Below are 14214 nucleotides of genomic sequence, written 5' to 3'. Positions count from 1 at the left end.
GAAAAAGAAAGGAAAAGATTTGCTGAAACAAAGATAAACTTTGTTTTTGTTTTATATATCTATTATTGTTGTCTTCTTCTTTGGCATGGACGAGCCGTCGCCGCCGGCACGGTGGCACTGCGACGTGTGCGAGGGGGCCACGTTCGGGAGCGCCCAGGAGAAGGCGCGCCACTTCGTCAGCAAACGACACGCCATCTGCCTCGACAACCGGCACAAGGCCGACCACCGCCACCAGCTGCTACATGGCGGAGGTGGAGGGGGAGGTGGTGGCCACGGGACGTCCAAGGGGGGCAAGACAAAGGAGGAGGCCGAGCGGGCCAAGGAGATGGTGGCGCTGCTCAAGGCCCAGCGGGCCGCAGCCAACGAGCTGCACGCGAGGCAGGAGGCCATGCTCGTGCGGCTGCAGCTCCTCGACGAGGCCCTGAACAACTGCGAGCGACGGATCGCAGAGAAGGGCATCGCCAATGAAGAAGACGATGAGCGAGGAGCATGGAGCGAGAAGAAGCAGAAGCTGTTCATGGGGCGAATCTATGGGGTGCTCTCCGCCCACGGCATCGAACCAGACCAAGTACGTATTTATTTTTTTATATTTTTATAGATATTTTATGTACTACAAGTTGTTTTGAATATTATTTTAATTTTGTTTTGCGGGCTGACCGGGCCGTGCACCCGACAGGTGCTGAATGTGTACAGGTGGGGCTCCAGATGGTGGGGCCACTACTCGCCGCGATCAGACTACGACTTCATTGTTCTGGGTGCGTAGTAGTAGCACGGACCACCATGCACCCACGCGCTGCGCAGGCGTGTCGCCCAACTCACACACGCACGCACGCACAATGGTCCCAGTGCGGGACTGGGACCAGCCGTCCACCCAGAACGTCCTCGAAGGGGAGGAAATCGACATGGCCGTGTACGACGTCAACATCTTCCAACAACTCATCAACCAGCACGTGCCCTGGGTACTCACGCAACTGCTAGGCCGCAGTGCTGAGCTTGCACACGCCATTCGAAACTAACCGGCTGGCCACGTCGCCAGACCTGCGTGTTTCTCTCGCACCCGCCCGAGGGCATTCTGCTCGAACGCCACAAGCTGCACTGGGAGTTTCGAGCTCACAAGGTTTACATTCCCTTCAATGTAGCATTGCATGGCCGTACGATGCCATTCTGTGCGCTTTGAACTGAACGTGGCGTACATATATGATGCAATGTATGTATGTTTATATACATTTATGCAGTGGCTCGGTGGTGTTCGGAAGAACATGTTCAAGAACTACAACATAGCCAAGCAGTATTGGCAGTACGGGGAGATCAAGCGGTCCAAGAAGCGCTTCATCTACGTGGTCAAGCACTGGGCGCTCTCCCTGCAGATGGCCAAGACCCAAAAGGTAACAATGACACTTTCACCCCAACACTGGCTCCTCCAATCGGATGTTGCCGTCTTATTATATATTGTTGCTATGTGATCGTCCAGGTGACGGACAGGCATGTGGTCAACGACCTGGCGTTGTCGCTCATGAGCATGCACTTCCCCAACTGGAAGGCGTTCCACCAGTGGTACCGCGAGTACGCCGACGCGGTGGAGACCGCGCTTAAGGAGCTCACCCAGTCCTACAAGCAATTCGAGCTCGACTGGTGGCAACAGGCCAACGCCACGCCCGAGGACTCGGGTGACGATCACCGCTTGGTCGCGGTTAGCTACGTCAACCAGAACGGCTTCGGCGAGCTGGTCAAGAATCTCGATGTCAACGTCGAGTTGGTGAACGACAGCGGCGAGGTGAGCGCAGTGGGCGGCAACGATATCGACAAAATTGTGGCGGGCGATGGCACCGAGGAGCTCATGGTGCTGTCGAGCGACAAGGTGGGCTCGCCGGCGAGCTCGCGCATCACGTTCGAGTGCCACGGCGGGCTCGTGTTGGCCCGAAGCTGCAGCCCGGGCGCCAGAGGCTCACCATCGTGGCGGCCCATCGCCCAGGCCTTCCCGCGCTACCGACATCTCTATCCGTTCCACGGCAGCGACAAGAAGAGAGTGGAGGAGGACGAGGTGTGGACCATCATCAAGGCCAAGCAGGTCGGCATCGAAGACCTGGTACGCCCGCTCGTTGCACCACTACCTCGCCGCCACCTTAGTGGTGTGCTGCGCTCTCCAACGCCTTTCCTTCTTCGCCACACACAGAGTGACATTGACTGGTCTTCTGCCGAGGCACGGGAAATGATCGACGGGCATCTGGGCCTGCTCTTCTACCACAGGTACCCCCTTCTTGAGCAGCCACTTCTCTCCAAGCAACTCAACGCTCAGTTGTGGTTACGTGTGCGTGTGCGTGTGCGTATGCGTGGGATCGACAGCGGCAAGTGGTGCGTCCAGATGAAGACCAGGAAGGACACCAGCCGAGAAGATCTGATGAAGGAGTTCTGGCGCCTGTACGCAGCCCAAGGTATCATCAACCTAGGCGCCGCCCACGCGCTTACCAAACCCTGCTTGATTGAACCCTTCTTCCCCCTCACCAGGCATCACTGACAAGTCTCTGAACACCTCGTGGTGCTATATCTTCCAACTGGTACTCGCTTAGTTCGTTTGTTGTGTGTAGTGCGTGCAAGAGACGTCCACGCTTACCACGGCAAATATGTGGTGTTTCCAGGTCAGCAGGCAGTTCCCACGCTTCATGAAGTACAAGGAAGATGCGCTGGTCCTGGTGGGTGTGCGCGACTTCGGCTCTTCTCCCCTCGGCCGGGAAGTCAACCTCGACCATGCCCTCGCCAGTCAATCGTCAGCCGGCGCAGCCTCCACCGCATTTTGCTCGAACGGTGAAGGCAGCCACGACAACGCCGCCACCGCCGTTGGCTGGCGCACGCCACAGCGCTTCCCGAATCTCCGCGATCAGGAGTCGATGGTGCGCAAGGTGCGCAGGCAGTCGCCGCTATCGTTCAAGGGCCTCGTCATTAGCGACCGCGCGCCCCAGTCCGTGACAACGTCGACGCCTTGGCCATGATGTCGGCGTCATCCTGCCGGCGCGTGGTGCTCTCGTCGCCGGCCTATCTGTGGCTGGCCAAGCTGCGCGCCCTGGAGGCGTGGGAGCTGGAGGGCGACTGGGACGATGAGGAGGGCGGCGAGGGCGAGATCGACTTTGCCAAGGAGCGTGAGCGCTGCCTGTTCGAGCTCGTGCTGCTCTTCATGCAGTGGCGCTCGCGGCAGCAGACCCGAACGCGGCGCGGCGAGAAGGGGAAGTGGAAGCGGCTCCGCCTGCAGCGCAGGGCGCCGGCCGCTGGCGGCGATGGCGACCTGCAGACGACGCCCAGCGCCACTACTGCCACGTCAGCATCGACATCTCCCGGCACCACCAGCGACGAACAAGAAGAAGAAGAAGCTGATCAAGAAGAACAACCAGACGAACAAGAAGAGAAGGAGGAGACAGAGCGAGATCACGAGGAGGAGAGGTTCCTGGAGCTCCATGAGCAGTACCGGGCCGACTACCTGGCCGTCAAGGCCACCTTCGTCGAGACGTGTCTGCAGGTGGACATGCGCTACACCCAACTCAACCGACTCTTCCCGTCCATGAAGGACTGGGCCAGGTACGTCACTTATGGACCACCCTTGACGCGAGGTGAAGGAAAAAAGAAGAAGAAGACGATCACACTTATAGTCGATGGTGGTGTTGATGGCGGTGTTGATGGCGGTGCTACCAGGGAGTGCGAGAAGGAACGCTACAAGCCGCTCTTGTTCGTGCTCAAGAAGCGAGGATTCCCGTCGGTCCGCAGCTTCTACACCGACTACGAGAGCATGCACGAGCCGCGCGTCGAAAAGGTGTCGTACTACATCCTCGACTACATGCACGAGTCGACCCAGAACCCCCAGCAAGCCACGCCCACCACCGCGCAGCCCGCCGGGCCAAAGAAGCCGCTCTACCCTTGGCAAGGCTGAGGTTGGCTAGTCGACATAAATAAAGGGGGAATTTCGGTAGAGTCGACAGGATATGCAATCCTCGATTGTCGTTTCGAATTGCGCCTCGAGAAGACAGTAGAGCGAGATAACATCCACACACAGAGAGAGCGCAAGTCGCACAGTCGGCAGGCGACAAACACTGTGTTTGGTTCTTCTTTTTCTTCGCTCACACTCGCACAAGCTCCGCACCATAACCTAAGCAAAGACCATGGCGCGTTCTTGTGGGGTCACCTCTTCGGCCGCCTTGTTTTTGGTGCTGGCCCTTTGCGTAGCGGCTATGCACGCCTACATCCCAGTCAACCGTACGTCCCCGCACCACTGAATCTTATTTTAAAAAATATTTAGTTATTTATTTTCCTATAATAATGGTGTTATTATTTATTGTTTTATTATTTTGGGTTGGTTGTGGTGGAACGCACGGGTAAGCCGTGGCAAATTACCAAACACCGTGTGCTGCTGTGGTACTTTTTAGCTCCAGGGAAGAAATGAGAACATGTTTCGCTCATAGTCTTTTAAATTCTAATATATGTTGTGTTGTGGCCGATCCCACTCACCACGGCGGCGTGGGTCACAGTGATGATGCCGCTGGACACGATCACGAACGACGGCGCGCTGAACGACCCGCAAGGCATCCGCCAGGACCTGCAGCAGCTCAAGAACGGCGGCGTCGACGGGTTCGGAAAACCTTTCCTCTCCGTTTTCTCTCCGTTCCTCGCCATTAACGCGCCTAACCTGGACCGCGTGTGATTTCCCTGCGTGCGTGCCTTACGTGTGGTGTGCCGTGTGCGTGCCGTGTTGTGGGCACAGTGTTATGGTGGACGTGTGGTGGGGCGTGGTTGAGCGCGCCGGGCCGAGGAGGTACAACTGGACCTCCTACCTCCAGCTGGTCGACATCGTCGACCAGGTCGGACTCAAGATCCAATTCGTGACCTCCTTCCGTACGCCAACCTTTCCCCACATTTCCCTTCGCGTGTTTCTCCAATAGGTGTCTTACAAATTCACAACTCACCTGTTTGCTCGCCCACAGACCAATGCGGCACCAACGTGGGCGACCAGTGCTTCATCCCGCTGCCTCCGTGGGTCCTCAGCATCGGCCAGGCGAACCGTACGTCTCCTACGGTTGTGTGTGTATGTTTGCGGTACTGCGTGCGTACGTGTGTTCACGTGACTATGCGTGTGTTGCGTCTGCAGCCGACATCTACTACCGCGATCGCGAAGGTGGCGCGGACGACGAGTACCTGTCGCTCGGCGTAGACTACCAGCCAGTGCTGAACGGGCGCACTGCGCTCCAGGTGTACGCCGACTACATGTCGAGCCTCGAACAGACCTTCCGCGTCTTCCTGCAGAAGGGCACCATCAACCAGATCCAAGTCGGCATGGGTCCCGCTGGTGCGCATCTGCCTACGGCCTCATCGGCGCGCGATGTGTGCGTGTGTTGCGTGTGTTGCGTGTTCTAATGGGTGGAGTGCAGGTGAGCTGCGTTACCCGAGCTACCAGCTGAGCAAGTGGTCTTACTGCGGTGTCGGAGAGTACGCATACATTCCCTTCGTCTTTTGCTCACTCAACGCATTGTCGAAACCTGACCTGGCTGGCGCCCACCGATGACCGATGAGCAGATTCCAGTGCTACGATAAGTACATGCTGGCTGACCTCGACCAGGCCGCCATCGCCGCCGGCCACCCTGACTGGGGCAACGGCGGGCCGGACAACGCCGGTACGCCCCGCACTCGCCAACGTGTTAATTGAACTCTGCTTGTTGTGTTCCAACTCGGACTGACTGGTCTCCGCGCATACAGGCACCTACGACTCGAATCCCGAGGACACGGGCTTCTTCTCCGATAACGGCGGCGACAACTATTCGTCGCCGTACGGCCGCTTCTTCCTGAGTGCGTGTTCCCCCAACCATCAACCCCCTATTCCCTCAGTGTATACGCCCCCGCGTCTGCGCTGTCTGACACACTGAATCGATATCTTCAATGGCACACGATAATGCAGACTGGTACAGCAACAAGCTGTTGAACCACTCAGACTCGATCTTGAAGTCGGCCAGGCAGATCTTTAGCCGCTACTCCGGTCTCAGTATCGCCGGTAAGGTGTCGGGCATCCACTGGTGGTACAACACCAACTCGCACGCTGCGGAGCTTACTGCCGGTTACTACAACACCAACGGCAACAATGGCTACCTCAAGGTGCGATCTCACAACACATACGCACACCACTGCACATACTCACTCACGACACACGACGCACGACGATTGGCTCATGGTGCTGTGTTGATGTTGGACAGATTGCGCAAGTGTTCAGCAAGTACGGGGCCAACTTTGACTTCACCGCTCTCGAGATGGTCAACTCCCCAAACAATTGCGGCTCGGCCCCCGAGACGCTCGTCAAGCAGACCATTCTCGCCGCTCAGATCGCTCACGTCGGTACGCTATCATACCGCACACACCGCACACACCGCACGCAACACACCACGGCACACGCACACTAACGTGACGGAGTGGCGGCGACAGGCTACGATGGAGAGAATGCGCTGGAGCTGTGTAGCGGGTCGTGTTCCCAGTCGGGCTTCCAGCAGATCATCAAGGAGTCCACCCAGTACGGCGCCATCAGCGGCTTCACCTACCTCAGGTACGTGCCGCCTCCATCCGTCACCGCAACACCGCTGTGTCGACCCAGCTGACACGCGACCGCCCATGGCGCTCTTCCTATGTTTGCGCGCTGCAGGCTGACGAACAACCTGATCTACAACCAAAACAACTGGAACACGTTCCTCAACTTCGTCAACGCGATGCACCGCGCCTAGAGAGCGTAGCGATTCTAAAGGCCAACTATCTGCTGATGGCCGCAGCATGCGGAGGAGAGGAGGAGAGGAAAGTGAGAGAGAGGATAATCGACGACTCGCCAGGATTTTGTTAGAGGTGTGCACCACCATCGGCAGGCTCTGAACGCTTGCTTTGCCTGTGCTGTTTTCTCAGTTTTGATGTAGATTAGAGCTGACCGTCCAGCACAACGCACTCGACACGACTTAAAGGCACACGCTTGACACGACACGACACACAACGCACACGGCGAGTGGCGTGCACGGCACCAGACTGGCAGCGCCGAAATGAAAATGAAAGCGAAGGTTCGGGGTTTGGCGGTCAGTGCGTCTGTGGGACCACACGATTCCAGTATTGCTGCCACGACAGAAGGTTGATGATGATGATGTCGAGGTCAAGCTTTGTGCTTCTGGCCGTGTTGGCTTCGTGCCTTCTGGCCGCGGCTGCAATGGGCAGCGGTAGAGTGTTCGTGGAACACAACGAGCCTCTGAGACTGCCCGAGGGCTGGATCAAGGGCGAGCGCCTCGCTGCCGAGGAGATCGTCGAACTGCTCATCGCCGTCCGGCTCACCAACACTGCCGAGCTCGAGCGCAGGTAAGAGCTGCTTGTCTTCTTCACTCCATCTCAAATCGATTTGATCAATGTCAGTTTAAGTCCTTCGATCTTTGTCATCTTCGTTCTTGTCAGTGTTGATTTGATTTTTACGAATTTGTTTTGGGTGAGGCCTTGATCGTCCAGCAGTTGCCCGACGCTGACTTCATAAGATCATCAAACGTAGGTTCTGGGCAGTGAGCGAGCCGACGTCGCCCTCGTACGGCCGCTTCCTGACGCCCGCGCAGGTGGCCGCCCTCGTCGCCCCCTCGCCCGCATCCCAGCAGACCATCCTCCAGTGGCTCGAAGCTCATGGTACCCTCCATCGACAATCGAATAATGGATCGATCATCAAATTTGTGATGGATGGATGGATGGATGGATGAAATATGCAGGCGTGGTCGACTACGAGTGGAACAGCAGCAGGGACTTCCTGCGCGTGCGCACCACGGCTGCCAAGGCCGAGGAGCTGCTCGGCGGCATCGAGTTCCACCACTTCGCCCACGACTCAGCCTCGACTCGTCTCTTCAGGTCCCATTCCACTCCCTTCACCACTTTCTGCGCTGCACACTCACCATCACGTCCTGGTCGCGCGTGTTGCGTGCCATGCGTCGTGTGTCGTGCCATGTCGTGTGTCGTGTTTCATGGTCTCGAGCAGGTCGCTGCAGCCGTACACCGTGCCGCAGAAGGTGGCCGCTCACATCGACTTCATCGGTGGCATCAACCACTTCCCCAGTACGAGACCCACACGCGGCTCCTGGATCACGGCACCACCTTCACTCTCACGAGACTGACCTGCATTCCTGCATTCTCTTCCATTCGCGGCGGTTCGCACAGGAGTGCAGAGGTTCGCTCGCAGGTCGCTCGAGGCGCGGGGCAGCGGCACCGTCGACCCCAACGTCATCAAGCGCGTCTTCAACATCTCCTCCGCCACCGGCAAGAGCGCCTCCAACTCCCAGGTCCGCCACCTTAACCACACCACACAACCACCTTAATCATACCGCCACCTTAACCACACAACCACCATAACGAGCTTTTTATGTGTGGTGTCCCATAATAGGCGGTGGCGCAGTTCCTGGAGCAGTACTACACCCCGAGCGACCTGACGCTCTTCCAGCAGACCTACAACCTGCCGGTCCAGGCGCCGGTCAAGGTGGTGGGCCACAACGACGCCTCGAGCCCCGGCGTCGAGGCCGAGCTCGACATCGAGTACATCATGGGCGTGGCCACCAACGTGCCCACCTGGTTCGTCTACACGGCCGGCCGCCACGAGTCGCAGGAGCCCTTCCTCGAGTGGATCCAGTTCATCAACGACCTCAACTCTCGTACGTCTCGTACCGCACGACACACGCGCTCACGACACGCGCGCGTACGTACGACTTAAGGTGTCGGTTGCTGACGTGGCACGTGGCTGGTGTGCAGCGGCGCCGCTGGTGAACAGCGTGAGCTACGGTGACGTGGAGTCGTCGATCACCCTCGCCTACGTGCAGCGCGTCGACCTCGAGTTCCAGAAGGTCGGCCTCACCGGTACGCGCCACGCCACGTCATGCCGCGTCACCTTTCTCCCCTTTCTACGACCACTCGTCTGAACCGCACACACGCACAACCGCACGACACGCACGACACGACACACGCTGCACACACGCTAAAACAGGTAAGTCGATTTTGTTCGCGTCGGGTGACGATGGCGTGGGCTGCAACACTCTGGGCTCGCGCTTCGAGCCCAACTGGCCGGCCACGTCGGCCTACGTGACCGCCGTGGGTGGCACCGTACTCTCCTCCGAGTCTCCTCTCCTCATCCAGAGCGACAGTACGTACCGCACACGTCGCACGCACTCAACCGCACACGTCGCACGCACGCAACCGCACACGCCGCACACGCGACTCATGCGCGGACGCACCGTGCAGGCATCTCGTCGGGCGGATTCTCGAACTACTTCGGACAGGCCAAGTACCAGAAGGCCGCCGTCGCGGACTACCTGGCACAGGGCAACCTGCCCGCGGCCTCCTACTACAACATCTCGGGCCGCGCGTTCCCCGACGTCTCCGCCTTCAGCGAGGTACCTCACCCGCTCTTGCGTGTGCGTGTGCGTGTGCGGTGTGCGTGTGCGTGTGCGTGTGCGTGTGCGGTGGTGTGTGCGGTGAACTCACAACACTTTTTTTATATATAATCAATCACAGGGTGTGCAGATCATCTACCAGGGAAGCCAGCAGTTCGTGGGCGGCACCAGCTGCGCTGCGCCCGTCTTCTCGGCTGTCATCGCCCTCATCAACGACGAGAGGCTGCAGCAGGGCCGTCCTCCTCTCGGTTTCCTCAACTCGCAGCTGGTACCGCACACACACAGCCTGCACAACACGACACGCGCTGACTATTCTCGTTGGTGTTGTTTACAGTACACGATTGCTCAGCGCTTCCCTGGCGCCCTGCTGGACATCACCTCGGGCAGCGACAACGGCAACGGCTTCATGTGCTCGCCCGGATTCAAGCCCGCCAAGGGCTGGGATCCCGTCACCGGCCTGGGCGTGCCCAACTACCCCGCGCTCAGCAAGGCCTTCGCTTCCCTGTCCGCCGAGAGCGAGATGCGCCTTGCCGCCAACTAAGCCTCTACGCCCCGCTCACAACGCGTGACAAACAAAACTTCTTTCACAGTTCTTCAAAGTCACAATTTGTGCTTTTGCTGGATGGCGATCGACCGCTCCAGCGCCTTGGACGCCTCCTCCCCCTTGCCCCCCACCGCATGCAGGGCGTGCGCCAAGTCGTCCAGGGGCTCCGCCAGCTCCGCTGTGTAGAGCCACAAGCCACGGGGCACGGAGAGTGAGTGTGGTGCGTGCGTGTGCGGTCGTGTCGTGCGGTGTGGGTGTCCGTACCTTCTTCGGCTTGGTTGCGGGCGATGAGCTCCTCGAGCACCTCCACCTGACGCTGCGCGAATGTGGCGGCCTTGTCCGGGCTGTTCTCCATCGTGTACAGCTCCACCAGCGCCTCGAGATTGTTGATCAACTGTCGTGCGTTCATCTCCCTGCGCAGAGGCCAGCACCATCAGCACAACACGACACATGCGCTGCACGACACGACACACGACACACGACACACGCGACGAGTACCTGTCGGAGTCGAGGCTCTCGAGAATCGTCTTCTGTTGTTCCTGAAGTTGTGTGCTACCAACGTCGGCTTGCAAGCCCGCCGCCTGCTGGGCAGCGGCCGCCGCCTGGAGCGCTTCGGCGTCCTCCTGCTCCAGCTGCTGCATCTCGGCGAAGAGCTGCGCGATCTTGGGCTCCATCCGCTTGATGATCCGCTCCTTCCGCTCCAGCGCCTCGTAGCCCTTCTCCAGCCACGGCCTCGCCTCCTGTGTGTCAATTCATTGAGCGCACACGCACCACCGCACACGCGATCGCACACGCACACACGCGAGCGATCGCACACACGCACGCGTAGAACAACTGCGAACCTTGGGCTTGCGCTCGGTGTAGAAGAACCAGCCCATGGTGTTGATGAGGGTGGGGAGGTTGGCCTCGGGCAGCTTGGTGCGCTCGCGGCCCTTCTTCGACTCGCCCAGCCCGCTCTGGGCCAGTTGCACCGCCAGCTTGAAGCTCTCCTCCGCCTCCGCCGGTCGCTCTGTGAGTGTGCGGAGTGAGTCATGCGTGTGCGGCGTGTGCGGCGTGTGCGGCGTGTGCGGCGTGCGGCGCTTACTGAGCTCGGACTGGATGGTGGCAAGATCATGGAGGACGTCGATGAGTTCGTAGGTCATGTCCGCCCCCTGTGCCGCGCTCTGGTTCCACGACTTGAGCACCGCCTTCAACAACCTATGAAACACACCGCACACACCGCACACACCGCACACACCGCACACACCGCACACACCGCACACACCGCAGGTGGTTAGCAAACATGAAAAGGCAGCCAAAGGAGAATTGTGTGGGCGCACTTCTCGGCCTCGGGGTAGAGCTCGCGCTGGACAAAGCCTGCGGCCAGGCCGCGCAGCGCCTGCACGGTCTCGTAGTCGTGCGGGCCGCGCGTGCGCTTCAGGATATGGAGGGCCTTCAGGCGGTGCTTCTCGGCCTGCTCGAACTGCGCGGCCTGCTCCCGGGCCTCGGCCAGCAGGTTGAGGCACTTGGCCAGCCATTCGCTCTTGTCTTCGGCGGTCCGACGCGCGTCGGCGTCGGCATCGGCGTCGGCGTCGGTCGATTGGGACTGCAGCTCGGCGACGACGGGCTCGAGCAGGTTGATGGCCTGCTCGTGCTTCTCGCCCTGCCGGTTGTAGGCCCGAACCAGGGGCAGGAGGCACTTGAGCACCTCGACGTGCGTGGCGCTGTTGTCGTAGAACTTCTTGCGCAGCTGGTAGGCCTCCCACATCGCTTCTTCGCCCAACAACCCGTCGTCTCTGCTCCCAGCCAAAAAATATGAGCATATTTCGAATATCTTCAATTCGCCCCAGAAATCACGGTTGAAGCTGCGAAATGTGAAGAATGGAGGTCTGTGGCGTCAAGTACCTGACCATGGCGTTGACGAGATCGTCGATGTGCTCGTCGGCTTCGGCCTCCGGCTCGGGCAGGGTAATGTTGAAGAAGTCGACCAGGTTGTGGTAGTACCGATCCCGCATCAGCGCCAGGATGCCCTGGTTGTACAGGCACCGGGCCAGGGCCTCCTCGCCCTCCCACAGCGCCAGGCTCTCGAACTGCTTCAGCTCCGGTGACGCGCCTTCGAACTGCGTGACGTCATGTGTGTCGTGTCGTGTCGTGTCGTGTCGTGAGCGCATGGGCGGAGGGGGAAGAAGGTGCGAACGTACGGAGTCGTGGCGGTGGCGCAGGGCCTGCATGGCCTGGCCCAGCAGGATGTCGCCCTTGTTGAGGAAATCGTCGACCTTGGAATTGGTGATGACCCAACCTACCTCCTCCTCTCCCTCGTCGTCCCTGATCTCTCGCGGCTTCACACGTTCTGGCCACACGACACGACACGACATGCCACGTCAGCACTCCGTGTCGACGGCTCAGGCACCTGCGCGTGTGTGTGTCGCACCTTTCAGCAGATCGCGCCTCGTCTCACGATGTGGCAGATCAGGCGCGCCACCACCGGCGACGACATACTCGAAAGCCCCTGCCACCATGTCAGTGCGCGTGCGGTCGCGCGTGTGCGGTGTGTGCGGCGTGTGCGGTGGTGTGTGACGTTACCTCGAGATAGTTCTCGAACACGGAGGAACTGTCGCGGAGCGAGGCGACCAGGATCTTGAGCGCCTTGTCGGGCTCCCCGCGGCGTTCTGGAGCTGGGCGCGCTGGATCGCGTTCTCGATCTGGGCCTGCAGCAGCTTCTGCTCGAGCAGGTTGCCCTTCCAGAAGCCCAGCGAGTTGAGCTCCCGGGCCTGGGCGTTGGGCCGCTCCTTCTCCACCGCCTGCGCCAGGTAGTCCTGCTGCTGCTGCTGCGAGGCCTTGGCGTCGGGCAGGAAGGTGTCGTAGGAGCGGAGGGCGTCGGCGACGATCGAAGTGGTCAGCAGGAAGTTGGCCGTCTCGAGATTCTGAGCCGCCTCCTCGGCCGTTTGCAAAAACAGCGCCTTCTCCTCTTCCGACGCGTTCTGGAGACATCGCACACTCCTTGAGCACACACCGCACACACATGACCGCACACGACACGACACCAACACACGACACACGACACACACGAACACGGGTACCTCGTGTTTATATTTGCGCTTGATGGCCTGGAGGTGCTGCAGCTTGGCCCTGGCGAGGAGGGTCATGGTAAAGGAGTAGTCGATGAGGTTTTCGGCCTGCGCGCGCTTCCTCTGTCTCTGCACGTGCGTCTCCTCCCAATTGCCAGCCTCTGGCAAAGCACTGCGCGTGTGTCGTGTCGTGTCGTGTCGTGTCGTGTCGTGTCGTGTCGTGTCGTGTCGTGTCGTGTCGTGTCGTGTCGTGTCGTGTCGTGTCGTGTCGTGTCGTGTCGTGTCGTGTCGTGTCGTGTCGTGTCGTGTCGTGTTTGTATAAATAAATAAATAAAACAAAACTAAAAACGGGTGGAGCGGTACCTCTGCGCAGCCTTGGCGGCGGCTTCGATCTCCTTGTAGCGGTCGAAGTCGCGCTCGCGCAGCTTGAGGGCCTTGTCGAGTACCAGCACGGCCTCCTGATGTCGGCTCTGCCGCAGATAAATGCTCCCCAGCCTGAAATCATCGTCGGTCAACGCACGCAACACACGACACACACGACATACACACGACACACGACACACGACACACGACACACGACACACGCACATGAAACGCAACGCAACGCAACGTAAGAGAAGAGAAGGTGGAGACCTCTTCATGCCCTCGGCCAGTCGATTGAAGAGCGCTTCCTTCTGGCTCTCAAAGGCCTCGTCCTTGATCATCCGTTGAATGTACTCGAGCGAACGCATGAGGTAATCACCGGCCGCCGTCTGGCAGGCGAAGAAAGAAGGAAACAGCAACAACAAGCATCAGGCACAGTGCGACGTCGTCATGTATGCACAGTGTGTCGTGTCGTGTCGTTGGTCGTGTCGTGTCGTGTCGTGTCGTGTCGTGTCGTGTCGTGTCGTGTCGTGTCGTGTCGTGTCGTGTCGTGTCGTGTCGTGTCGTGTCGTTGGTCGTGTCGTGTCGTGTGCTCAATGCCTGAACGTGGGCATGTGCGCAGGGACTACAAGATGGGCCGCATTGAAGTGGTGTGCGAGGGGTACGACTACCCCGACGACCCCTACATCCTCAAGGGCAGCTGCGGACTCGAGTACCGCGTGGAGCGCCGCAGCGGAAGGTACCCCCCTCCCCCCTCCCAGCAGCCTCGTCTTCGTCTTCGTCTTCGTCTTCGTCTTCATTTTCGTCCCAGAGAGCTGACGATCCGCTCCCAGCCGGTACCATGGCAGCG

General features: G+C 59.5%; 6 protein-coding genes across 6 annotated transcripts; 5 read left to right on the top strand and 1 right to left on the bottom strand.

Annotated features, from left to right (window-relative positions):
* Positions 1–85: 85 nt before the first annotated feature.
* ACA1_087900 (uncharacterized protein) lies at positions 86–2987 on the top strand (the record flags this gene model as incomplete). The annotated part of the gene is made up of 9 exons (XM_004338560.1): positions 86–568; positions 677–755; positions 847–959; positions 1037–1117; positions 1236–1385; positions 1472–2086; positions 2174–2247; positions 2344–2418; positions 2645–2987. The coding sequence occupies 9 exons, from the start codon at positions 86–88 to the stop codon at positions 2985–2987; spliced, it is 2013 nt and encodes a 670-aa protein (XP_004338608.1).
* Positions 2987–3916, top strand: ACA1_087890 (uncharacterized protein; the record flags this gene model as incomplete). The annotated part of the gene is made up of 2 exons (XM_004338559.1): positions 2987–3567; positions 3682–3916. The coding sequence occupies 2 exons, from the start codon at positions 2987–2989 to the stop codon at positions 3914–3916; spliced, it is 816 nt and encodes a 271-aa protein (XP_004338607.1).
* A 229-nt stretch (positions 3917–4145) lies between these two features.
* Positions 4146–6743, top strand: ACA1_087880 (betaamylase; the record flags this gene model as incomplete). The annotated part of the gene is made up of 12 exons (XM_004338558.1): positions 4146–4239; positions 4512–4611; positions 4745–4875; positions 4965–5042; positions 5129–5326; positions 5409–5466; positions 5554–5651; positions 5734–5823; positions 5933–6126; positions 6225–6363; positions 6451–6568; positions 6665–6743. The coding sequence occupies 12 exons, from the start codon at positions 4146–4148 to the stop codon at positions 6741–6743; spliced, it is 1377 nt and encodes a 458-aa protein (XP_004338606.1).
* Positions 6744–7207: 464 nt separating this feature from the next.
* ACA1_087870 (Tripeptidylpeptidase 1, putative) lies at positions 7208–9951 on the top strand (the record flags this gene model as incomplete). Its single annotated transcript, XM_004338557.1, has 11 exons — positions 7208–7353; positions 7538–7665; positions 7746–7881; positions 8009–8085; positions 8188–8309; positions 8411–8675; positions 8773–8877; positions 9005–9112; positions 9259–9410; positions 9532–9678; positions 9745–9951. The coding sequence occupies 11 exons, from the start codon at positions 7208–7210 to the stop codon at positions 9949–9951; spliced, it is 1593 nt and encodes a 530-aa protein (XP_004338605.1).
* Positions 9952–10010: 59 nt separating this feature from the next.
* Positions 10011–13732, bottom strand: ACA1_087860 (tetratricopeptide repeat domain containing protein; the record flags this gene model as incomplete). Its single annotated transcript, XM_004338556.1, has 13 exons — positions 10011–10132; positions 10219–10367; positions 10453–10694; positions 10797–10963; positions 11039–11151; positions 11274–11729; positions 11839–12053; positions 12135–12283; positions 12365–12442; positions 12536–12914; positions 13014–13173; positions 13365–13496; positions 13635–13732. 13 exons carry the CDS (start codon positions 13730–13732, stop codon positions 10011–10013), a joined length of 2460 nt encoding a protein of 819 aa, XP_004338604.1.
* A 228-nt stretch (positions 13733–13960) lies between these two features.
* On the top strand, positions 13961–14186 carry ACA1_087850 (uncharacterized protein; the record flags this gene model as incomplete). Its single annotated transcript, XM_004338555.1, has 1 exon — positions 13961–14186. A coding segment is annotated over one exon (226 nt), but the record flags the coding sequence as incomplete, so codon positions are not given.
* Positions 14187–14214: the final 28 nt, after the last annotated feature.

This window comes from Acanthamoeba castellanii (assembly GCF_000313135.1).
Source record: "Acanthamoeba castellanii str. Neff unplaced genomic scaffold scf7180000084639, whole genome shotgun sequence".
NCBI classification, from domain to species: Eukaryota; Discosea; order Longamoebia; family Acanthamoebidae; genus Acanthamoeba; species Acanthamoeba castellanii.
The sequence above is the reverse complement of the archived record's forward strand: the minus strand, read 5'-3'. Positions and strand labels throughout refer to the sequence as shown.